At 51.5% G+C, this 25,658-nt stretch overlaps 1 protein-coding gene across 2 annotated transcripts; it reads right to left on the bottom strand.

The window, feature by feature from the left end:
- Positions 1–1,080: 1,080 nt before the first annotated feature.
- Positions 1,081–16,109, bottom strand: IP6K3 (inositol hexakisphosphate kinase 3). 2 transcript variants are annotated; one of them, XM_026111708.2, is made up of 6 exons: positions 15,964–16,109; positions 11,699–12,079; positions 5,932–6,151; positions 4,698–4,870; positions 3,885–4,060; positions 1,081–2,652 (listed from the first exon to the last, which is right to left on the bottom strand). In XM_026111708.2, exons 2-6 carry the CDS (start codon positions 11,895–11,897, stop codon positions 2,176–2,178), a joined length of 1,245 nt encoding a protein of 414 aa, XP_025967493.1. In that variant the 5' UTR covers positions 11,898–12,079; positions 15,964–16,109; the 3' UTR covers positions 1,081–2,175. The 2 variants fall into 2 exon arrangements, with proteins under 2 accessions (XP_025967493.1, XP_064354199.1); XM_064498129.1 differs by lacking the exon at positions 15,964–16,109 and adding an exon at positions 13,672–13,916.
- Positions 16,110–25,658: the final 9,549 nt, after the last annotated feature.

Genomic DNA, 25,658 nt, shown 5'->3' with positions numbered 1-25,658 from the left:
GGGGGGTCATAGCCTGCGTCATTACAGCGTTACACCCTCTCGCTTATAGTGTTTTTGAAAGGCAGCTGATGAGCAGCCGGGCTTCGCCGTTCATTTGCTAGATTGCTGCCCACGCTGCCAAGCGTGGTGCTTTGTGCGGCTGGCAAAGGGATCTCGCCCCTGCAGTGCTGCAAATTCCTGGGCCAGGCAGCCAACAGCGTGGCACATAATAGCTACGGTAATGCTTGGTTTCTGGCCATTTTAAAACCTAGAAAGACTTAGGATTTTTTCCCTTCTCCACGTGAAGTACATAAGGTTGTACTCTGGCCCAGCGCTCCTCCCTCTGCAGGCAGAAGATTGAATAAATACTTTATATGTGTAAGGGGTATAGGGGGAGGTAGCAGCAGGCCTCCTGCTGTTACACAAGCAGCCAGGATGGCTTTGTCTTTGTGGGGAAAAATGGCAGGTAAGGCACACAGCCAAGAGGTGTTGGTGTCTCCCGCTGCTGTGGGAGTCTGTTGCGTGCTCTGCTGCTGCCGTCGTTCTCAGCCCCATCTTCACCCTTTTCCTCTTTGAGACCTGCTGGCCTGGCGTGTGCATCCAGCAAGAGGCTCAGCACTGGTGCACGTGCTGCACACACAGAGATAGGTACTAAACTCTATATCAGCATAAACTATATCAGTATGGCTCTATCAGCCTAGATTTGCACTAATCGCAGGATTGTCTTGCACAAGCCAAGACAATTGATGGCTTGAGCCTTTCACAACTGAAGTAGAGTGTGGCTTTTTGTGATCATCTTGAGTTTGTAGGCAAGAAATATGCAACACTGTGAATAACGTCCAGTAAATAATGAGCTCTTTCCAGATGCAGTTTAGGCCAAGTAAAATACGCATCTGGGCCAGATGACTTAAAATTTCCAGCTATAAATCGTAGCGATTCACCAGCTGTATGCAATAAAATACAAGTGAAAGGATCTCTCTTGAGATCTGGTATTTCAACCTGTGGAAATAATGCCTCTTTTCAAAACACACAGCTCTAAACAAAAGATAACTTAAGGATGCTCTGGAAGTGGGGGGAAAAAAAAAACGATGGACCACAAGCGAGGGTTACTTACACAATTTTATTTATACTCCCACTCCCCAGTAACTGGGTTCTGTAGCTCTATTCCTTGTGTAAGGATTTCTCTTTCAAGTTTCCCACACCATGCAGGAAGGAATTATATTGTTGTTCCATAATTAAAATCTGTCCACAAAAGCTGTAAACATTGTCGTATCAAGTTTTTGTTGGTGGTGTTATTGTCTCCTCCAAACACACAGTATTTTTACCAAAGAATTTCTAGGTGACCTTTAATATCTAGTTCCTGACTCAATCTCGCATGCCTTTTGAAGCAAAAATACCTTGATGTGAATGTTTTCGTGACTGGTATCTGGCAGAATCATCACATTCCCGTAGTTCCAGCTCCTTTGGAGCCTTTGCTTAGAAAATTACTGAAACATGCCCTGTTATGTCCCGCAGGGATATTAAACCTTGGCAATGCGCAGTTCTTGGTCTGAGGTCCACCTGCTTTTACACCTAAGTTCTGTAGAGCCAGGACCTCTGCAGCATCTAGTACGTTTGTGTTTCAACAAAGTACTGTATGCCCGCACTGTACAGAGAACGCCCTACAGTCTTGCAGCGCTGGGCATCCGTACCGTGCATGTTGGGGTGTGTTTTTCTTTTGCTTGTGTCTTTGAGTGTGCTCAGCCCATAGCACTGAGCATGAGTTGAAAGTAATGCTGCAATCTGTTAAGACCTGCCAGCTCATTTAAATAGTCTCACTCAAATGCACAGTATCTTCTTAGCCTGTGCGGCTTTGTGAGTGCGGTGGAGGTGAGCAGGTCCTATTTTATCATTAAGACTCTTTCAAGTAATGCTTTCTTCTGGCTCACAAATAAATCAAGGACAGCAGTAAAACAAGAAAGGAAAATAAATCTTCTGATTGATTGCAGACAGAACAGATTCTTTCAGCTCTTTGCTTTTTACGCTTGAGTTCAGTAATGGCACGCAGCATTTTTGCACTTTCCTAGCAAGCTGTCCATGCTCTCATTCCAAACCGTGCACGTGACTTTTAGCAGCTGTGAGGGTCCCATACAACTGACCCAATGCAGTACTTTTCAGGGATATGACTAGTAAATCCAGGCTATTTCACAGAATTTGTCATTTTCCTTCTGAGATATTCTGAAGGATTTTGATGAGATTCTCTAGGCCAAAAATATAGCCATGGTCTGGCCCATCATAAGTGGTATGATTGCATTTTGAGCCTTTAAAAGTGGTGTGGGCAAAGTCTATCATGCGGACGTCAACTTTGGAGTGACCAGTGCCATGCGATGTGGTGCAGTTTGTTTTTTGGAAGTGCCCCTGAAGGTGGTTATCCAAGGGTGGTGTGTTCTCCTTGCTCTCCAGTCCGTCATAGATGATAAGAAGTGAGCTGGAGTAGAACCTGTAAGAGCTTTGCTTCTTAATGACTGAAAGCAGAGCTTTTAGCTGCAAGATGATGGGCTCCAAGAGATCCGTTCTGAGGTGGTTACCGTTGCAAAGGAACTGGCGCAAGGTTTGCCTGAATCCCTCAGGTGTGAGTTTTCTTCCATAATATTTATCTTTGCAGAGAAACTGGCCAGTGTCAGCTTGGTAAACCTTGAAGAAAGAGAACAACAATCCAAATTCAGTGCATGTCTTGTTCAGTTTTCCAATGTTCTAGACTCTGTCTTAATCTAAAAACTTCAGACCCAGGCTGAGAAATGGGACATACAGAGCCTCTGCAGTCTAGCAATACTGTCAATGTACTGCAGGCTTCCCACTGAATCCCACCTCCTGTCTTTTCTGGAGATTTAAACTATTCAATTTAAACCACTAGTGCAGATTCTTGCTGTACTGCTATAAATTACTCCTTCGTGAAACCCATACAGCTGTAAGTCACAGGCATGTCATTAGTGATTTAGAGCATTTTCCCTCTGTCTCTATTAGAAGTCTGCAGTAGTACAGGAATACCCCTGCTATTGTACCTTCTCTCAATATGCAACACATGGGAACAATAATCTTGCTTTTTTAAAAACAGAAATACAAGAATATGCAGATAGATATGTTTGTGAAGATCTGTTAACACTGGTAAGAAAGGGGGAGTGGATTCTGCTCATGTGCCGGTTGTAATTTAAGGGAAAAAGCTCAACAGAAGAATATCAGAGATCAGAAAGGATCACAGTTTTTGACACTAAATGTTTATACTACTGTATGTGTGCTTTATAATCATCATTGTCATAATTATCCTTCAGGCACAGAAGAACAACATTTTGAAACCTGCTTGGGAAGTATAAGTGGAATAAATATATGGTTTCAGCTTCTAGGAGGAAGGGTAGCGATTTTGATCAAGAGGAACCATAACACTTAGCACAAAATAAACCCCTCACGCTTGCACTGATCAGATGAGACAGCTCTGTGAAGGAATGAGTATGGCAAATTATCCTTTTTTTGTTTTTGCTTTTCTTTTTGTGCAGCAGTCCAGAGCTGAGCATGAGAAGAGAATCTGGTTTCCTGTACAGGCAGATTCTCAGCTGCTGCAAATTGGTTTCAGCTGTTTATATCAGTGGCTATTGAACGTGGCCAACCCTATGCAGGCACCACCAACTCTCCAGAAGACAAAGAGGGGCTATGAGGGAAGGATTACCCTATATGTGCCATATTCTTATACCCCTAAGCATCCACTCCTGTTTGAGGACAGGATACACAGTGAAATGGCCAGAAACTCAGTAGGAAATAGGACTGAAACTACCTCAGTTTACATCAACGAAGGAAAGAGTCCCTTTAGATTTCCAACTTGGTTTCAAGTTGTGTGTCAAACACGGATCCAAAGGACTGAGACTCCACCTTACCTGCATCCCACAGATGCGAACACCCAGAGACCCAGAGGTGCTTTGTTCACACTTCTTGATGTGACGTGCTTTCTTTTCCTCCGAGGCATCATCTCCATGCTGCCGGGTGCCCATCTTTAGGTCCAGAATGCAGGGATAGTTGTACTTTGATACCACATTTTCAAGCAAGAGAAACTCTGAACATGAGTTAAGGGAAACCCAATACTTTCAAATTCTAATTGAAAGAGGTCTTAAATCACAGCAACTGCTGACGTTCTCCATAATAGCTCACAACTGTAATGAGACTTTCTGAGCCAATTTTACCAACATGTCATTGCTATAGGCCCCTTGCTGCCAATTTCAGTTAATTTACTGTAGTACAGTCCTACCAATTAAAGTACCAACAGCTCCATTCTCTAGTGACACTATAGCCCTGGGCTGTCAATCCAATACCTTTCCTTAGTGCTAAATTCACTCCAGTGGGTGTGGGGGAAGTTGTTAAACTGTATTACTCACATGACTGGTGGGTAATGAAGTGTAATAGAAAAATAAAAGGCAAGGCAGCTGCTAATTTCTATATAGTTGTGTTTTTAAATGCATGCCAAGGGGATCCTTGACTTATGCTGAATACCTTTTCTTGAGAAGGGTTTTTTTTTTTTTTTTTTTTTTTAACAGTGGGATAAGATACAGGGGAATTATAGCCTGTATTTGCCCAGGGACTGGGCAGAGGAGGGATGCATACCCCTGCAATAAAACATATATTGATTAATTGATTATTACTGGTTATTTATGGTCAAGACTATGCTATGGGGGAAGTGGAGAGAAAAAGGATACGATGAAGTTTGTTCTCATTATATTTGGAGGACATGCGGTTCAGGTGCTGCCTGTGACAGTGCAGTCCCCAGGGGTTGTAGCTGTTTCTTTCAGGCTGATTTCCGTTTGCATCTTCCAAGAGTGAATCTGTACAGTATTGAAGGTCTGTCCTCAATAGCATTTTCCCTGGGCAGCTAGACAAAACACACAAAAGAACACGTTTGGTTTATAAGCTCCAGAAGAGAATATTCCCTCCCTCTTTTGTAGAACCTCAAACTTGATAAGGTAGATTTTTCAGGGACTCTCAAAGGAAACATATTCATCATGTCCAACCCGCAGAGATCCTTTGTTACTCCTAAAAGTAATTTTCAGAAAGCGAGCTATTGCTGGGTGCCAATACTTTCTTTCATTATAATTTCAAAGTGTGCTTGGCTTCTCTGAAAAGCACCATTCATAGCACCAATGACCAGGAATCTCTATTTATCTAACAGGCACAACACAGGCAAATTGTCCAACAATGGGAATGATTCCCATTCTAGAGGGACTGGCCTCGAGGAGGGGAGGGAGGGAGCAAAGAGGGTATTTTTTTTCTCCTTGTAGCATCATTTGTTGCTCTCGCTCATCCAAAAGCCATAATTCTGTTCTCACTGAGGGCAGCGGTTTCACAGTACCAATATTGTACCCTTCAGTCACAGCTGACCTAGGTCTTTTCCAAACCAATTTGAGATGAAAGATGTCTTGTTGAAAGCCTCCGCAAGTCCAAAGGTCAGAGTGTGCTTGCGAGGATCATAATGCTTCTCCGACACAGCTCTCCCCTGGGATGAGGACAGGCTCAAACCACCCTTGAGTATGCAGTTACTGCAAATCTGCTACTTCTGGCCAGTTCCTAGCAGAAGGGCATTACACGCTGAGCATGTTCTGTGGCCATTCTCACAGGGGCTGATGGCCTCTCCTCCTTTTCACTGCCTTTGGACCATGCTGCACCCAAAGGGAATAGGTGGAAAGCGGTGTTCGGGACATACATTTGAGTGACATCGTCTCAGTGATAGCCAAGTCTGCCCTCCTCCATCCACAGGCAGAGGGAGAGGTGAGCCATGAAGCCAACTAGCTGGACTTGGCTTCTGTTCACCTTAAGTCATGCCATGGAGACCCACCTGGTTAGACCCTGCCCAAACCGGGAGGGGGTCCCACTGCCGAAGTGGGAGGCCAGGCCCAAGAGGATGTTTGCAGCATTGTGCCCACGCCAAGCTCTCACCTGTCTTTGAGGGTCTTGGTGAGCTGCATGTGACTCCACTTGACGAGCGCGTGCTCGCTGCCGTTGCTGCTGCTGGTGGCCCACTTGCACTTGTGCCATATCGTCACCGATGACTCGATGGTGTTATCCAGCAGGCCGCAGTTCTCCGTCTGCAGGCTGGGGCTGGCGATCAGGGTCAGGTTGCCAAGGCTGTCCTTTTTGAGGTGCACAGAAATGATACCTGCAGGAAAAGAGGGAAGAACAAACTGGAATCGGTTCCTGGGTAGCAGATTAACCCGTGCGTTATCATGCAGGCTTGGGTCACCGTCTGCAAGGTCAAGGTGCTCCTGAGAGGGCTGGCACTTAGCAGGACAGCTGCCTCCTTGTATTTCAGTGACCTCTCACAATGATCCCAGTCTGATTCTAGACCCAATAAACACCATTAGTCTGAGACCCTGGAAAACAGCCACAGGCTTTTCTAATACTCCCTCCTCTTCTCCAGATATGGCTGCCTCACTCCCGTCTGTGGTCTCCACTTGAAACCTGCCTCGGGTGAACATCATGTTCCTTCGTTGTCTGTTCCTGTCTGGACATCCAGGCTCTGCTACGCAACAGTTGACCCTGCAAAGACCCCAGTGTAGGATCGGAAGCTCCTGGATCATTTATGACGAGGGATTCAGGTCTCACTTTTTAATACTTTTTGTTGGCAGAAAACAAAGAGAGGGTTGGGGACAAGGAAGGAGTTTTCCAGACCAACTGGCATGTCAGCTGCTTAATCAGAGAGCGCGGCGGCAGCACAGCGGCAGGAAAGCCATAGCACACTCCCAAGAGGAGGTAGCGAGGGCAGAGGAAGGGACTTGCCTCATTTTAACAATTTTCTGTGGCCACCTAGAACTTTCTGCCTGTCAGAAGCAGGCAGTTCTGCATGATGTCACCCATGTCACAGGTCTCACTTTCCACTCTAGCAGCGATGGTGGTGGTTCAGTTGCTAGCCTTGGAGACAGGGCTCTCGTCCCAGCTCTTCTCTGACTCACCATGTGACCCTGAGCAAGACATTTTGACCAAAGCGTGTGAGGCTCCCAAATGCCTTTGAGGCGCTGCACCTTACGTGAGTGCTGGCCTCTATTTTTAGATGCCTCTGTCTCCAGGAGACCACGCTGAGTCCTCTTTTTCAAAGCAGTTAAGCTCGGTGAAGTCTCCTGCTGAAGGCAGGAGGAGCTGTGACGGCTCAGCAGCCCTGAGTGGGCTCCGATTGCAGGAGTTTAACCTGGCAAGCTCGTCTTCCCCATCTGTGGGATGGAGAGAGCATGGTGGCACTTCCCAAGTGACACCACCAAGCTGTTTCCACACTCACAGAGCTCACAGCATTTTGCAAAGGAGGGCATTATCAGTATCTTCCTTTTTGAGACAGTATCTTCAGTTTAGAGACAGGGAAACTGAGGCTCAGAAAGATGTGACTTACCTATAACATCCTGCAGACTAGCAGCAGAGGTGGAAATAAAAGCCAGGTCTCCTGAGCCTCAGTCAGTGCCTTGCCCGTTAGCCCATACTGCTGCAGCTAGTCCTGAAGATGGAAAGCTCTGTGCAAGTGCCAAGTAGCATCTCTAGGATCACTATAGATGGCAAACAGGGACTTGGGTTTTTACCGTTGGGACAAGGGGGAAATTACACTGAAAATACTGAGAGCCATTTTTTTGCTGGAATATTATATCAGATGATCTTTGAAAGGAGGGCAATTGGGCAACCTACATTAGCTGGACTGAAGGAGAGCACAGCTTGTGCCTTATGGCTTTCCAAGATCCAAAGTGTCTGCTTGCCTTTTTCTCTCTCTCTGGTTTGTTTTGCTGACACAATCACACCCAGAGAAATCACTGCCCACCGGCAGCAAAATCAGAGCAGGTCTAATCTCTGAAAGCGTGTGTATGGGCTGGCAGTGCTGCCTCTGTGCATGGTGCCTGCACGTTGTCATGGACGTGTCCTTCCCCAAGCGCCAAGGACCAGCACAAGAACGGCAGTGACCCTGGGCCAACAGGAGGGAATGGACCTTTACATGCCCAGTGTTCGTACACGAAGAGCGACACGATACCCGTTCCTGAAAGCTGAGAGAGGTGGTTAGTATTTTCCACTATATATTTAATATATTAGCATTGCAATTTTTCCTGACTTTATGGGAATCACAGGGCTCAAATGCCATTCAGCCTGCCAGGTATTTACCCCAGCCTCAGCCCAGCTCTGGCAGCGGGACTGCTGCCTCGACGTGTCAAATGACAGAGCAGGAATGGCCACGGCTCCCACAGGAGACAGCTCTGACCTTTCTGGGAGAGGCTGATAACAGCAGTCCTTTGCTCGGGTCATCGCTGTACTTGCAGCGAGCAGCCCTCTGTCAGGGCTTCTGAGCCGCTCTAAGCAGTACAGGCGTTTTTAGAGCATCACCCTTTCAGGCTCAGAGAGGGTGCCAGCCGCACAAGTTGTCCACAGCAGTACCCTGCTCCTTTCAAGCCCAGCTGCAGTAAGGCAGATCCAAAAGAGGATGGTCAAGTCCGCTGGACCAACAAAACCCATCGCTGGAAAGAGCCCCAGAGGTTAGCAATACACAGAGCTGGGTTTTGCCCCACAATCGCTAGAGCAGCCTCACTTGGTCTGTTGGTCACTGCAGGGAGATGCATTTCTGCAGTTTACAAAGAAGGGAGCTCTTCTCCCGAGCAAATTTGCCAGAGCAAATAAATATGCAAACCCGCTTCTCTTCATTTAAAATGAGATTACAGTAAGTAAACACAGACACAAAGGATTTGCCCTCTCCGTGTGTGCGCAGAGCCCTATGCTGAGTTACGCTGACTCAGGGAAGTTTCCACAGCCTGAATTTCCGAAGTCCCGCCTGTCTCGAGCCCCCTTCCACTTCCAGTAGATGCGGGGTGGCCGGCACTTCCCCAGGCCCGCATCTCGTAACGCTGCAGATCCAGCTGTATTCTGGCATTACGTGCTGCCTTCCTGCCCTCTGTACGGCCCCTTCGCAGCTGAGCCCCCAGGACAAGCTGCACAAGCGTTCCTGTTCCGTTTCGCTGTAAAATCAGTGTTAGTCCGAACACTTTGTAGAGGCAGGCTCAGCCACATCAGCTAATTTTGCACCGAAATGAGTGAGGAACAGGCTGCTCTGCCGAGGGACTTGTGGGAGGGGAAACCTTGAGTCGGGGGTAAGTAATATTTTTAGCTGTTTCCGCCTTTTGCTCATGGTCATCATGAGCTAAGGGAGATCTATTTTCCTCTGGCTCCTACATCACATGCATGATCTTAAGCTGTGTCTCATTTGTAAAAATCTGTATTACAGGTAACTAAGAGCAAGCAGAAACGCTACCAACTCAGATGCCTGCTTTGAATTTTCAGGGGAGGTAGCCGTGAAAAAACGCAACATATCTTTTGCCTAAATCAAAGCCTTTTCATTTTTAAAAAGTCATTGGGAGGCGAACAGAGTCCTCAATGCCAAATCTAGCGCTATGCCTCAGTTACTGCACTACAGCAGCCTGTAACCTTAAAAACTGTCCCAATTACATATCTGCAAGTCAATGGAGCTGTGCTGATTTACATAGTGCTGACAATCTGGCCCTAAAAACGTTATATATAGCATGAAACTAAGAGGTCTTAAATATCTTACATTAATATGAAAATTAATGGGGAGATTTTCAAAGGCAAAAGAGGAGCAGTTCAATTGCAAGGGAATGGGATCATCACACCTCCTTCCAATTGAAAATTCGGCCTTCATAAGCTTACCTTTCAGCCTCAAAAAGTACTTTTCTTTCCTGCTGTACTTTATTAAGGGATGGAGTGGTTTTGCGTATGTCCTGTAAGTGACCTACATGTGCAAAACAAATACATACCACGTAGCTTTAGCATGGTGATGGCTACTGACCTTCTCTTTTATCACAACAAGGAAACATCTATCTGGGAGCAAAGATGTGTGCAGGTACTTGTCTTTGCTGGCCTTTCAGTTGCACCCAAAATGCAGTCCCGTTCTGTCTAAAGCAGGCAGAGCAGACAGTGGATATTTACGGATGCTATCACCATGCTAGTGGCATCCTGGTGATTCTCAGGAGCGTTTTGCTATGTAGCTCTTCCCTCATGGATTTATTTTTAAATTTGCAAGTGCATTTATTTACTGCCATGTGCAATAGCGTCGGCGCAGAACTGGGCCTGAAAATAAGTCCGTAATGCCATTGCAGGCCCTGATCTAGGCAGGCAGAGTTTGGAAGCGGTTGGTGGGGAGGAAAGCCGGTCTCAAGGTCACCAACATGCCTGAAATGGTTAAGTGAGCTGCGGACATTTTTTTAAGCAGCCAACTCGGTGTTAGGTTTGAACGATGATATTTGATCAACATTGCACATAATGTCATCATTTCATAATGGTCCCTGAGCCCCACCAGACTAAGAATAGAGATGAGGAACATCAGCATGTGTGAATGGGTGATAAAGACCTCAGGAATTTTCCCCTGATGCTCAGCCCCTCGTGGGAAAACATTCCACCTCTTTTTAATTTGTGTGGTATTTGGCCTGTGTCGGTTACAAGTAGAAAAAACTGTGTGTCTGATGACAAATGGGAGAACTCTTATTCAATTACCCCTCATTGCAAAACTCACTGGGACCTCCAATAGAAAAGAAAAAGGAGACAAAAAGGTATTAATAACCAGGCCACCCCTGAACTGTTAGTCTGTGCCTGCTTAACATCTTTACTAGAGAGACAAAGCAGGGCCCAGCTCTCCAGCACTGAACCCTGGGCCCTGCTTGTTGATGAGCTAAAGAAAATTGCTTAGAGGAAGGCTTCTTTTTTTTCTTAAGCATCTTTTTAACATTGTCCCATAAATCTGAAAAGGCCCCTGACTTCCTGCGAAAGGGAGAGATTGAATTGGAAGTGCGTCAAAACCTCAGCTGACATTCTGAGCTCTTCTTTGTAGTGCTGAAGGACCAAAAGATATTTTAGTTTTTAAGTGACAGCTGAGCTTCGTGCCTCCCACAAAAATCCAGGGTCAGGAGCTTTATGAACAGTACAAGTCTGGCAGTAAAAGCAAAAAAATAGTGGGGGAATAAAGGAAGGGAGGGAGGACTTCTTGAAAAAAGTGCTAAGACTCCCATGGACACCAAGTGCTGCTTTTTAACAGCTAAGTCAAGAGATTCAGCTGACGAAGTGGTTTGGGCAGGGAAAGTTACAGACAGCCACTGCTCTGCTTCACTTTCCCAGTCTCCATCTTTCCATGTCTGTCCCTTTTCAGCCCTTTCTGACATAAGGGGAGGCCTCCATGTTACTGACTCCCATGAGTCCCATGTCAGCAGGTGGGTGGACACAGGAGAGAAACTCCCGGTGCCATCAGCCAGCACTCAACGCTTATTAGACATCAGAGAGTCCACACAGCTGCACCACCATGGAGACACAGGAAACTATTCCCTTCTCACAGATCTGCTCGTACGCACAAACTCCCTGGAAATGTCCTTGCTCAGCAAAACATGATCTGCACGCGTGAAAGAGGAACTAGGGACTTCACGGCTTGGACCCAGCCCTGCACCAGCCGGCCAGCATCTCCTCTGTGCTGCCACTTCATCGCACCAGCCTTTACCCCAAACTCAGCAGCAGCCTGCCTAATTCCAATGAAAACTTTGCTAGTTGTTAGCACCTTTCTGAAACAGCGTTTCAAGGAGCACTTCACAGCTGGGAGCAAGAGGCGGGCTCTGGGCTTCACCACTGGTCTCAGTGCTCCTTGACCAGTTTGCTCGCTTTTCCCCTGGACCATCCGCCCGGGTCTTACCTTTGTACTGGGGTGTGAACTGCCTCATGGCCAGGGGCAGCGATTCGTAGAACCACTGCTCCTGGGAGACGAGGGGTTTGCAGACCGTGTGCTCGTCGTACTTCATCACGCTCATGTGGCCGCCTACTTGGTGGACGAAAGGCTCCAAAAGAACCACTGGCCTGGTGTCGCCGGAGTCCAGGGGGCTCTTCCCCACCATGGTGCTTGGTCTGCCGTGTGCTCAGGTAAATACGAATGTCTCTATCTCGTTTAATAACGGCGAGGGGGAATCAGAAGAGGTTTCAGAACATCCTGCACTGGGGCAGCGAATGCCAAGTCTGGATCTTGACCACGTCAGTCCGAGATGCCGTCTGGCTCCTCAGCTTGGCACCGATGCCCTCTCTGCAAAGCAAAGGATATTCGGGAGGTGAGCGAGGTGGCACAAGTCGCTGCGAAACCACCTTCCTGTGCTGGGAGGGCAGCAGGGGTGGGAATAGAGCCCTGCCCCACCTGCCCTCCGTGCCACCCCCCCAGCGACTGACACCCGCGGGGAGCGTTATGCATTGAAGGTAAGTGCAAAGTGCACCCATATAACGTGAGATCTTTACATGCACAGGTACTGGCACGGAGCCACAGCCAGTAAGGCCAGGTTATTAATACGATATACCTTTCTCTTCATGAGAGGGACAACCCTTGCTGTCAAACAATCCCCGTTTGCCCTGCGAGAGATCGCTAATGATGTACTTAGTCTTTCCTCAAGCCAGGACATTCCTTGTGAAGGAGGTTTATTAATAAGACCTCTGCAAGTTCATGTCCTTGGGCAGTTCTCTGCTTCTTTGCACTGCTGATGGCGTTAGCAACATTTTCTACACCTTCTAAAGAAACTTCAGATTGAGACATTCCCTGTCAGTTAACACCGGAGATTAGGAAGATTTCTTCCGTCATGGTAACATACGTGGCATGAGGGCATGTCAAAACAGCACTGGCACGGCTCCCACCCAGGCTGCAAACCGAACGCTGGCTCCACCTGACCTCTCCAAATGCTGTGCAACGAGGCGAGCCATGTTCTCTGCTAAAGCACAAGGGAGCATTCAGCTAACAGCTTTGTTTCCTGATTCTAGCCCCGGAGAAAAATTCATTCTTGATTTTGACAGGAACAAGATCTGGCTCTAAAATGATCAGTCAGAAAAAACACACACAGACTCCACATCTGTGCTGTACTGCCTCAGCGGAAGCACCCTGGTTTCTCTTGCAAGAGCCCTGAAAAAAAAACCCAAAACACGCTCTCACTTCACTCTTTGCATGAAGCTCATAGATGGCTCTTGCACTGGCGGACGTTGGGCAGAGGCTCCTGTAGCCGGGGAGGAAGATGAAAAGGCAACTGAGCTAAAATTTGCATTGCAGAGGCAGCCTTGCTTCATACCAGCAAGGTGGTAAAATCAGAGCAAGACAATCCAGATCCCAAAGTATAAGTGATGGGAAAAAAATCCATCCTTCCTTTGAGGTCTGGTCCATGTTCCCACAGCCCTCGAAAGAGAGAGTGCAGAGCCCTGGTCTTGCCTGGCCCTGTTGACACAGGTGACTTTCTCCTTGGTCCTGCCACATTACCATAACTTAGGGCAAGTTTGCATCAGCAGTGTTTGCTAGAAGAAAACCAATGCAGGAGATAACAGAAGTCTTCAGAAGATCTTTTTTGTTGTATCAAAGCCTCCACCACCTGTGTGGCCCACTGTGAGCAGGGCCGGTATTCCCACCATCTCTGCAGCCCCAACAACCTGGGCTGCACCACCATCCCCTCTTTAGAGAAGAGATACCAAAGAGCAGAGGGAACGTGGCACCTTCCCTGGTCACACCCAAAGTCTCTAGGAAAGCAGGGACTAAACCCGGAGTTTTCACATCCCGGGACACCGGCCAGGGGGTCGCCCCTCAGGGTCACCGTAAGGGAGGAAGGCACGGCCTTTCCTCTCATGTTAGTGCTTATATTATTGCCATACCTGGGACCTTCAGCCAGTGAAATCTCGCATATTCCCCAACCTGAAACAAAGAGTCAAAGCTCTGATGCTTGAATTTCTTCTTCGCACTCCTCCTGGTGTAATTAAATCACTGAGCAAGCAAGCACTTAACTCTGGGACCCGTTTTGTTTTTTGCATGGAGGAGTTAGATGAAATGGATTGAAGGAACAGCTGCACCTCCCCAGAGAGGAAGGGGAGAGAAGAAACACTCCTACCTCCAAAACACATGTAGCAGCTCCTTTAACACCCCCAGGGGTTCCCCCCCCCCCCTTTTTTTCATTCCTTCATCACTGCGCACTTCAGAAAGGAATTTCTACTCTACAATTACCAGCCTGCACCAGCACTGCAGGAACAATGCCAGGCCACTTAGATGAGTGGTTTTCAGCCTAGGAAGAATGCGGCTTTTTAGAGCCTTTCTAGAAGTTAATAAAAGCATTTAGCATTTTGTTAAGTTGCGGCAACTTTTAAAGAGGATTTCTCCCTTCAGAGCTGTAGGTTTTCTTCTCTTCCCTCCTTAAAAAAGAAGAAAAGAAAAAAGAAAAAAAAGCAAGCAGATTTGTCATAACACCTCTTTGGAGCAGAGAGCACAACATGACTTCAATCCAGTATTTATGGTTTTAGAGACATTCCAAGGCTGAAACGCAGCTGACATAACACACTTAAATTCTGGCAACCTTGGCATTGCAAAGAGAGTCAGGGAAAAAAACACAATTTGATAAGGCTCTTATTGTTTACTCTTAAGCAAAACTCTAAGCAAGATCTGCACTAAGGAGAAAGGGGCTTTTTTTCATTTACTTTTTGTTCTGAAGCAGCTTGTTCATTCTGAGCAGATAAATGTTACTGCAAACACTTACTGAGCTGGTCTGAACTGCTCTGAAACAAGACACTCTTGAAACAAATCACCTCCCTGGCTCAAGTTATCATGAATGCCAAAAGATATTTACATCACTAAAAATACACAGAATTACAGATAAATCTGTATCTTCAAAACCCGTTTGTCTCAAAAACAAAACAAAAAACCTTGAATATATTTCCTCTAGCAAAAAATAATAATGAAAAACACAACCCAGACACTGCAGATGAAAATGCGTCAGAAATTAGGGGGAAGGAAAATACTTTCTTCTTTCTCTTTATAGAAAAGTCCCTACTCCAGAAAAAACACCCAAGATACTTTAAAACATCTGCAAACAACCATTTCCCTGACTCTCCTCCCTGCCTGTTGTCAGAATAGATCAGCTTTCCTCCTGATGAATCTCAGCATCCTGCCCTGGTCTGAGAAATATTTGCTTTTCAAATGACCGCATATTTGTAACTAAGACCCTCTAGGCTGAGCCACCCCACGCCCAGCCATCGGCTTTTGCAGTCAGACCGTCGTCGTGCCGGGGAGCACAAGCCAGTGGCTTCGGAGCCGGGAGCGCAGGTCGCTGGGCACCGTCACTCCCCACGGCGAATCTCATTTACAGCTAGCCAAACGTCGAAAGACACTGGCTTGCGCTAAACAGCTTATCTATTCCCAACTCTAACCACGGCCAAAAGAAACTAAGCAGACGTCATTCTCCAGTCTCAATTAATGTCCGCTCCATCCTGTCCAAGGCAGAAGCTCCTACAGCTCCGAGTCCACCGTGCTGGGGGCAGAGCAGGGAGACGGACAGACCCGCCTCAGGGGAAAACTGCATCTCATAAGCAGTTACGTTCATTGAATGCCGTTAACAGAAATACTTTGGAATATTAAAAAGTGATATCACTTTTAAAACAAGTGCTCTGTCAGCAAGGGAGCGTGTTCTTAGCTTTGTCTATGATGGTCAGTGCCTTCATCTCCGGGGGACCCTGCTCTCAGAAGCACCTCAAAGCATCATGCCGCAAAGTCTGGTTTCGGTCACTGCAGGGTGCTGATTTTTTTTTTACTTTAATAAAAAGGCAAGAAAATAATTTGAAGAGATCTGTATGCCCATAGCTCTTGATATCGGAACTGGCCTAGATTCAAAGCCAGGTAGTCAACTCACGCAAGTCAGCAGGGGAGCCGCTGCAGGCTGCGCTGAACGCGAACGCGGCCCGGGCATCAGCAATGGAAACGCACAAACGTGTTTTACAAAACCCAGTTGCCACATTTCCTTTCAATTTTTGGCCTCATACCTCAAAACACATCCAAGGCCTTGCATAGAGCGTACCCCCCCCCCCCCCCCCCCCGGTTCCAGCTCAGCCTCCCCTCCCCGGAGGCCGGTCCCTCAAAGCAGGCATAGACCCCCCGGCTGGTGCAACACAGCGAAAACTCACCCCCGTGCTGCGGATCAGCCGAGGACTCCTGCCTCCACGGCCTCCTGTCCATCAGGCCCTCATTCCCCCTGCGCAAACGCTATTAAAATGTCCAATTCTCTCTCCCCCCTTTCGCACAGATGGGTTTCTCGTTACAGCTCCTGAGTTATTTATACATGCAGCTCCGTCTTTCCTCAGATGGGGCTGCCTTTGGGCCGGGCCAAAGTCCACTGCAGTCGGGAAGAGCCTTTCCCACTGACTGTCACTCGAGATCAGGCCCTCCATGCATTTCCACACGGCCGTTTTCACATGTCATCAAGTGGCTGCAATATTAATTCTCGATTAATTTTTAAATCTGCCTTTTCTGCTCTTCCCTCAACTACAGCCAAACGAGGCAAAAATAGTTGTAGGGCAGCAGTGTGCTGGGAGGGAAAAGCTTGGCTCTCTGCAAGAAACCTATCTCTAACCATTCTCCTATAAATCCTTATGTGCAGCAACCCTGAGCTCTTTTATCTTGTATTTCCTTTCCTGAAAGAAAATGATGTTCATAAAGTTTATGACTGGTCCCCACATCCCTCACGAATAAGATGCAAAGATACAGTTTGCTGCACTGAAGGATTTATTTGGCTGCTTTGCAAAGCAGCAGGATCTAGGGGGGAGGGATGGGAATCGCATTAACTTGGATTGATAGGCTGCTAAAAACCCCATTTCCTCTGTCTGCGATGGCCTGGGCATCCCGGAGATGGTGCAAAGCAGCAGCATCGCCACAGAGATGAGCAAGGGCTGGGTTTTCCCTGCAAGGGCAGGAACATACCTTGGAACTGCGGCAGCCACCTTGCAGCTGGGGTTTTCAGTGCCCCGGGCTCAGCAGCCTTCGACCTGCTGCAGCCTTAAACCTTTTGCTCTATTTTAGCTGCCTCTTGCTCCCAGCCTGCCCCCAGCGCTCACCGCCCTGGAATGACACTTCAGGGAGCCACGCGGAGAGGGTCTGCTCTGCTCCCTGCCAGCGGCACCGCCGGGGCCAGGAAAGGGCATGGTGCCACCGGGTCCTGGGGAGAGGTTATGGCCACACCGCTTGCCCCAGCTCCCCTCCTTGCCGCCGTCCTGGGACTCCGTATCGTGCCAGGGTCTCAGGGAAGCGGGATTTTACACTATCCTTGCACCCGCAGAGACACGGGAGTTACAGCCCCAGAAAGCGAGGCTGGATGCTGGTCATCGCTGCAAAAATACTGTGTGCCACCGGCACCGCCTGCTCCCTCCTCCAGGCAGCCTCCCTCGGGCCAGCTTCACATCAAGGCTCCTGGAAGCCCAGCTCGTTCAGCATTTCAGCTGCCCTGTCTACACAAAACGCACTAATCGATAATAACGTTAACAACACAGAAAAGGCAGCAATTTGCAACTTCCTGATCAAACCTCGTCTTCACAGGGCCCCATGAAAGGGGGAGATTAGATCAGGACAGCCGCCCCGTCACGCTGACGCTCGGTGCCACGGGCACAGGAGCATCGAGGAGCCTTATCGGCTCCTGAACCCAAGGGAAATAATTAGCTTTTCTGCAAACACCAGTTATTTATTAGAAACAGGCCCAGACTGGCAGGTAACTTGAGGTGCAAATCAGCAACCGGAGGCTTGCACCTATTTATCTCGGCTCAAGACCTTGACCTGGAAGCAACAAGGTAATTTTTCTTACCTTTCTGCCAGATCTTTTTAGGAACTATGCATAAATGGATACCTGGCTCCCAACTGACCTTCGCTTCGCCACTCTCCTTCCCATGCAGCGAAGTCTCCATGCCCCGCTCCGGCTCCGGCTCGTGCCCGGCTGGCCGTGAAGCAGCGTCAGCATCCCCGGGACCTCGCCCCGGACGCCGCGAGCCCCCTCGCCCACCAGCCACGCAGCTTCCCGCGGTGCCACGGGCGCGACGGAGAACCTGGAGCCGCGAGGCTCATTTTTGCCCAGCACAACTCGCTCTCTCCGCGGGTTTAGCACCAGCCCCCCGGATTCCAGCTGTCCTCCTTGCTCCCGTCCCTTCCCGCCCCTCGAGGCACGTCCGTGTTTACGGAGTTACTAATAATATCCCGCCTGCTCTCCGGAGTCCGGTGCTTGTCCATCCTGCGCTGGGAGGTGGCGGGTGCTCATGCCGGAGGTGTCCCCGACCCTCACCTGCTGGCCCGGGGTCCCACGGGCTTCGGCCGTCAGCGCGGGTCCCCGTCCCCGTCGGGATGCTGCCCGGGCTGCTCTTCTCGCCGCTTTTCAGCCTGGGCTCGGCGGTCCTGCGCCAGTACGAGGACCGCGGGAGCGGGGGGAGCTCGTGGACACGTGGGGCCATCACCTGATGGCCGCAGACGTTTCTGGCAAGCTCCTGGTATGCCCAGCTGACAGCCGGGATTTACAGGGGAGAGAAAACAGGCCGGGCACCGGAGGAAAACAAACCCGTGTGCGCGAGGGTTAAGGAGCCGCGGGAGAAGGGGCTGGTGGCCGCGTCACCCGGGCTGCGTGCGCAGGGCGTCCAGAAAGCGCGGCCACGTTCTGGCTCCCCGGTGCCTCTCCGGGAAAACAACTGCTGCTTTTTTCCGGTGGTGTTTTCCACGCTACCTTGCGCAAAAGCCTCCCCCAGCTTTGCCAGACTCTTGTTTATCGCCTTCCCACGGCCCTTCGAGAGCGGGCTCGGGAGCCCGGCTGCAGCGGGAGGGGCGAGGGCAAGGGGGTCCCCCGGTCCCCCCACCCCACGTGGGGCAGGAGGGGGCACGGGGAGGGACGCCGGCTGCCCAAAGCTCGCAGGCGCCTGAGCAACCAGAACCTCTGCTTGTGCTGGAGGAAGGCGTGGGGGCACGGGGGGGCCCGGCTCACGGCTGGCAGAGGGGCTGCGATTGCCGGGGGGAGGCGGGGAGAGGAGCTGGGGCAGCGATGCTCCGGGCCAGCCCCAACCCCTGTGCCAGCCTGCAGCCGTTTATGGGCAGGGGGGCAAAGCACGGGGAGAGACGGTGATTTGCCCCAAGTCTCGCAGCAGGTGAGCGGGAATAAGGAAACCAAGTGTCCTGACGCCCAGCCCTGATTCCCGCCAAGAGCCTCGTGCAGGAAAGCTGACCCCCGGCTGTTCGGGACCGACAAGGGAGTGGAAAAGCCCCGGAGAGCTCCCTGCCAGGGCCGAATTGTCTCCTCCGGCGGCGTCAAGGTCAGTGCGCTGCTCCCCTCCAAACTGCCTCCATGCACAAGCAAAAACAGGGAGACGGACGGCTCCGCGGGCCCAGGCCGCCCCGCTGCCGGCATCCTCTTGCAGCGCAACAAGGGCAGTTGCTCTCTAGACCAGTGGCAGCTGGTGACCGCTGGGACCCCGAGGAGGTGGCACCTGCTCTCCCGCCCCAGCGCCCGACAGTAACTCGGGACGTCAGCAAACCACTGCCCCCAAACGCGGCCCTGCCGGCTGCGACGGGGAGGAAGCTGAAAGAGCTTTGGGTCAAAACGGCAGGAGGTTGGGAAGAAAATCTTGCCGCTGAGATAATGATTGATGGATGCAATAATTCTCTCTAACTGAAGGGGAGAAAACAGGATCACAGAGACCAGGGGGATCAAACCGATGGTCGGGGGCAGAGGCTGAGATTAAAGATAAGGATAAAACAAAGACCCTGAGTCCCCACAACCTGAGCCCTGACAACACTCAGCTTTACGCCGATATTTTAGCTCTGGAAAGTGGGTTTTTAGCTTGCTTTCCTACAGAAGCGAGGCTTAGGCGGTCGCTCTCTGAAGCCGGTTGGTGGTACGTTCCCTGCCAACAATTTCTGAATCCATTGGCCAATTCCAGCAAAATGCAATAGAAGGGACAGAGAATTCAGGGGGTAAATTCCCACAGGGTTTACAAAGGCGGCAGCCAGGTGGAGGAGCGAGACACGTCCGCGCTCCGCTGAAGGACCAGCATCACCAGGAGCTCCACCACGCTGGCAGCCAGCAGAAAACCCACGCGGGGACCCCGGCCTTCATGAGCCCTGCTGCTCACAGCCTGGGTTTTGAACTGCCCTGGGGAGCCACAAGGCTGTTAACCCCTTCTGCACCCATACCACGTCACCGGTCTCGAGGACCTCTCGCTGGGGCGAGGTGGATGGGGCCGTATCTTGATGGCTTCTCGTGACAGCTGCCTGCGCCTCCGCAAAACTTGCCCTTGCAGTGTTTCGCTGGTCCTCAGCGCTGCCTGCAAACCAGGAGTTAATGCAGCTGCGAGTCAGGCCCCTGCTTTGGAGAGACCAAGGCAGGAGGAGAGGAAAGGTCAGGTGTAAAGCACAGCGTTTAGAGAGATTAAACAACCTTTTCAGCTAGGATGCCTTGTTCATTCATGGGGAAAACATACCCGCTCCCGTCTTTTCCTTCTTCTGTATGGCCCGAAGTATCTCCCTCACCCAAATGTCATCACTGCTCTTCTCCCTTCAACTGAAGGCCTGGACTACAAATTACTCCTTCAACGTTTCTGCTATGGGGTCGCGGAGAAATGGGGCTGAACAGCCCACGGACACCCACCGGGGCAAGTGCATGCGGTGCACGGGCATCTGCCCGGCTTCCCGCAGCCACCGAAGGAGCCACAGCGGAGAAGGGCGCAGTCTGTCACCGAGGCCTCTGGGCACCTGCTACAGCCCTGAGCCCGTCCCCGCTTTCGGCAGGGACCTCTGGCTTCACCCCCACCCCGCAGGAGCCCTGGCAGCGCTGGGCTGTGCCGCAGCCGACGGAGCTGCTCTGCCTCCCGCGCTGCCGCTGCGCCGGGGCCCTCCCCGCCTTATCGCGGAGCCCAGGGCCGTGCGGGCGCTGCGGCAGCTGGGAGCCAGCAAGCACGAACCCCGCGGCCGCCGGCATCCCGCGGCGACATCACTGATGCTGCTAGCGCACGGGGAAAGGGGTCCACCGGGAAACGGCTTCCACCGCCACCCGGGAGGGACATCGCCTCGCTGGACGCACCGTCACAAATCACGCCCTGCAGGAAAACCACGAGGCAGGTTGAGCAGCACCCGATAAATCAGGGAGCGGGGATGGGATAGCGACAGGTGATGATTATCCGGCTGCTTCAGCACCAGAAGGCTCCCAGCGAGCCCACGCTCAGGGCGTCACGCTACGGTGGGGACAGGATCCCATGGGAAAGGCTGATCTGCTTCCTGCCGCGCTGAGATTCATCCGCCCAGGAGAAATCCGCCCATTGCAGGCGGCGACCTTCCACGAGCCGCGGGCCGAGCGGCTCTCCCGGCACCGGGCCGCTCCGGGGCAGCGCAGCGGGAGCTGCTGCAGCCTCCAGCACCACCACGGAGGAGCTGAAGAGCTTGCGTCAATATTGGGCTTGGATCAAACACGTGCAGAGACAGGCTAGAGCTAGAGCTAAGGCCGGTGAAGCCAAGAAGCAAGTAAAGGCCCCCAGGGCACAAAAAGAAAAATCACAACCATGTCCTTGAAACTCATCTCTCTCCACTCACTCTATTATGTTTCTCCCTCCAGCAAATCGTGGGAATTGCAGCGCTCTGTGAATTTAATCACTCTTAACTCCCCATCTCCCCAGGGCAGCAGCTGGCTCTCCTGAGACCAAGTCCCCCGTTATCCAACAGAGGTGGACGGCGACAGCAGAAGCCTTGCCGGACCGCGACCGCTCTTTGCAGAAGGCGACGTCTGCACGGGTGGCCGGCGGGGACGTGGGTCCCACCCTCAGCTGCCCAGCCAGCACGGCGAAGGGGACCCCAGGGCCACACCGGCTCCCCCGGAGCAGCTACACGGTGGTAGCAGGATCCCATGGGAGCGGCGAAGGCTCAGATCGATCCCTGCGCGTGCAGAGACGGCACCTCCGAGTCCCACCGGGACGGGCAGCCAGGATGGCTGCAGTGCCGTTAGCTCCGTGCCCCGTGACACTGCCACTATTGCTAATGCAGAAGCGTGTTTCCCTCTTCCTTTCTCTCTCCCCTTTTTCAGGAAAGACAGGATGGCCAGCGAGGGCAAGCAGTGCTTGAGCAAACACGCCAGCAAGTCCCGACGTCCCTAATTCTCTCCTTTGTGTGCATCAGAGCAAGTTGCTCCAAAGGTCCCTGAAAACAGGAGCCAGGCCAGCACACGATCCTCAAATACACGAAGTTTTAAGTCTAATCATTAGCTGCTGAGGATGGGGCAGGACGGGCGCAGGCGCTCGCCCCGGGGAGACCCGGCCCGGCGCCCGGCTGCCGCAGCCACCCACCTTCCTCCCTCGCAGCAGCCCGTCTGGCTGGATGGCACATGCATTTTTAATGCAAGTGTTAATTGAAGCAATCTCATTTCTATGTCAGGCGCGTCGCGGGGCCGGGAGGCACGTCCTCTGCCATCATCGCTGCGCTAAAACAAGCGCGCTGAGGCTGCCTGGAGAGCAGCCGTGAACAACCGCGGGGCCGCAGCACCGCGCGAGCTCCCAGAGCGGCGGCCGGGCTGATCACCCACGCAGAGGCCATCGCTCAGCCTCTTGTAAAAGGCAGAGCCCTCTAAGAAGAGAGCAGCCCCGGCTAATATTAAAACTATGCTAATTAAGAACTAATTACAGGCACAAAGATATTATTACCCTTGGCCAGCCCGAAGGCTGCAGCCTGCCTTGGCCGGAGAGGCGGTGCTGGCACCGTGCCTCGCTGCAGCGAGGGCTCCGGGGGGGACCCACATGTGTCCCTGCCACGCTCGTGCTCAGCGCTTCCCCGGGCGGGCTGCATGGCCGGGGTCTTCGATGGTGGCCGCCACGTGAAAGCCGTGCTCGGTCACGCTTTGGCTGCCAAGGCCGTGGCTCTGGGAGCCCGAGCAATTCCCTGCGGACCCAGAGACCTCCCGCGCGCTCGGCCTCCATCTGAGACAGGTCTGCGCACAGAGCTGCACCCTCTTTGCACCCCGGCCGTCGCTCTTAGAGGGGGTGCCGAGACCCCCGGCCCATGCGGGGCTGCACGGGGCGGCCTTTCGGGCAAGGCCGCGTGCCCCGGGCTGTCACCGCCGGGCTGCTGTCTGCCTTGCTCCCTGTGCACCCTCCGCCGGCACCGCTCTGCTCGCTGGGGCGGCTGGAAGCGCTGGGCCACACGCGAGCCCCCGCCCTGGAGAGCTTCAAAACAAACAAGCACTTTGCGTCAAACCGCAGCAACAGCGAGGAAATTAAATAGGGCAACGATTGTGCAAACTCGCCACGGGGGGATCAGGGCCCCTCTCCGCGTGCCCAGGCCGGGAACAGATCCGCAATCCCAGCCTCTCCCGCGGTGACACCAAATCCCCACCGCGCGCAGGCTCGGCTGCTCGAACGCGCTCCGTCACCACGGAGAGGCTGAGTCCCGAGCAAGGCAGGCGCCGGGGCGGGGGTCTCCCCCCGGGGCGCACGGCCCCCGCTCCCGCGTAACCCGAGCGCCGGCTGCTCCCGGGGCTCAGCCTGACGTGACCCGGGCTGGCTCCTCCTCACCGCGAAGGGCTAATTTTATCCACATGAGAGCTGGAGTGAAATTAGGTGAGCATGGGCTTGGACTTTACAATAAAGCAGCAAAAGACCAAAAAAAAAACCTTTCAAAATAAATCACAGGGGAAGGAAGGGCAGAGGACAGGTCAGCCAAGTTCTGCCCAAGGCTCCTGCCGACACGAACAGGGCTGACAGGGCAATGCTCTGCCCATTCCCTCCTCTCCTGCACACATGCCGGCAGTCTAGGCTTTTTTCCCCTCTCTGCAATGCCAAAATTTTTGGACCGGCCTTAGCTTGTCATCACCGTCTTTCCTCGCCTCAGTCTCGCTGCGCTAGCTCTCGGCCAAGGAAGGTTTCCACCATCCATGGTGGCCTGCTCGTACCGTAGAGCCAAGGCAAGGGTGTCCAGAGCCGCCCGGGGACCCTGGCTCAGCGCTCACCACCTGCCTCCCCCATTACGCAAGTGCTGCACAAAAACCATTTGCTACTTCGAGGTTGGTTGGTCAGACAGTCGCATCAGCGGCCAGGCAGGCCGGAGATCTGGTTTCCGCGGCTGGCTCTGCGGCTGCTGGCGAGGCACCGGCGAGGGTAAACAGGGACTGCAGGCGGGGAGGTTTGCTTCGTTAGCGGGTACGAAGCCTTTGCAGCACCTGCCTGGAGGCAACTGTCCAAGCGCGAGGGCCCTTCTTTAAAGGTTGAACAAAGTTGTGGCGGAAATCCTGGGGAAGGCTCGCCGGAGCGATTGCTTTGGACAGGGGGCAGCGCCGGAGGGAGGGTCCTTCGGGCAGGACTCACTGGCCGTTCCCTTTCTTCTCCAGTTCACGTTGATCTTTCCAGCAGAACTGGCACAGCGCCCTAACTCCACTTCCCATAAATAAGCACAGCATCAGCTGTCATGTCAGCAGGAGACAAAACATTTAATATGAAAGCCTTTAAATGGAAGCAGGAAGTAAAAAGATAAAGGGCAAATTTTATTTTAGATTCCTTGTTGGTACATATTTTTCCTTCTGACAGTAAGGGGATGCAATGGCTTTATCGGCCCACCATTGCAGAATTTATTTATAGCATCCTAATGCTTAACAAGAAAGTGGGAGGGGGGTGTTTAGCAACTCCAGTGGAGTTGATGCAAGTTGTAAGCAAAGCAGCGAGCAGGGAAGGGAGATCAAGAACCCAGCTATTCCCCTTCTTTGAAGGGACCTGGGGTTCTCGGAAAACTGCTAGTTCTATAGAAATCATCAAGACAATTTGTACAGAACAAGTAGGAACAAGGTGGCAAGTGCGGCATTAAACTAGTCTCTGCTCCCAAGATAGCAAATGAGAGAAGGGACATGGGGGGAAGACTATCACCGAACACATCTTGGCAACTTGGTTCAAAGCAAGCATCCACCGGCACATGTAATTACAAACTGAAGACTATTTCCTAACCTTGAATATTTTTCCGCTGTAACTTAGCAACCTAGACTGGGTAAAAGCATCTACCCAGGAACGCAGGTTCAGAGGAGAGATTTAGCCTTGTATTTCCTTTTGTCCCCAAACCCTAGCAACGACTTGCGCACCGGAGAGGAAGTGGCCAGCTCCCACCGGCGAGCTGCGTCGCCAACCGTCCTTGGTGCTGCTGGAAGTCTCGCCCCTTTGTAACCCAGACCTACGTTACGGGATTAAACATTTCTCCAGCCAAACATGAGTGAGTCAACCGTGTCCACAGAAGTTACACAACGATGATTCACAGACTCCACTCTCGCTGTTTCATGAGTAGACTTTGAAGGAAGCTAAAAATCGCAGCAGCACATGTTCTGAGTCACTGTCACTCAGGTAAGAAAAAGGAATGGAAAACACTCAGGCAAACAACCCCAAAAGACAACTCATACTTGCTAGCACTCAGGCAGGATTTGCGTGTCTTCTACCCACCAGGCAACCTTGGAAACTCAGGTATCTAAGACTTGCCTTTTCCCCTCTACTCTTGGCACATTCTCCCTGTTACAGTGCTTTTTAATAGCCTTGTTTAAAGCCTATTAAGCCTTGAAGCACCACAAGAGGAAGCGATGTGTCCCATGACATGGGACAGTTGGGAGCGAGGACAGGACGGAGCATCAGTTCCACCCAGTACTGCACTCCAGCACCCTCTCCCACTTCCCATACTATCATTCGGCACTTCATATCACCTCCCAAAACGCTCTGTAAAGGCAAGCTCACCGCGGCCTGAGGATGCCACAGCACTGGTAACTGCTTGAACAGAGTCAAGATTCACTGAAGAGCCTGTTGACTTCAGACACCCGACGCGTGAGGGACCTGTCTTTGAAAGAGCAAATACA

The sequence above is a fragment of the Dromaius novaehollandiae genome, chromosome 27, assembly GCF_036370855.1.
Source record: "Dromaius novaehollandiae isolate bDroNov1 chromosome 27, bDroNov1.hap1, whole genome shotgun sequence".
Taxonomy (NCBI): domain Eukaryota; kingdom Metazoa; phylum Chordata; class Aves; order Casuariiformes; family Dromaiidae; genus Dromaius; species Dromaius novaehollandiae.
The sequence above is the reverse complement of the archived record's forward strand: the minus strand, read 5'-3'. Positions and strand labels throughout refer to the sequence as shown.

What these genes read in the sequence shown, in the direction of transcription:
- IP6K3 (XM_026111708.2), bottom strand. Translation starts at nt 11,897, where the DNA reads ATGGTGGGGAAGAGCCCCCTGGACTCCGGCGACACCAGGCCAGTGGTT. An exon ending in ACCAAGACCCTCAAAGACAG is followed by an intron (nt 4,871 to 5,931) that starts GTGAGAGCTTGG and finishes TGTTTTGTCTAG; the next exon opens with CTGCCCAGGGAAAATGCTAT. An exon ending in TAATGAGAACAAACTTCATC is followed by an intron (nt 4,061 to 4,697) that starts GTATCCTTTTTC and finishes ACTCATGTTCAG; the next exon opens with AGTTTCTCTTGCTTGAAAAT.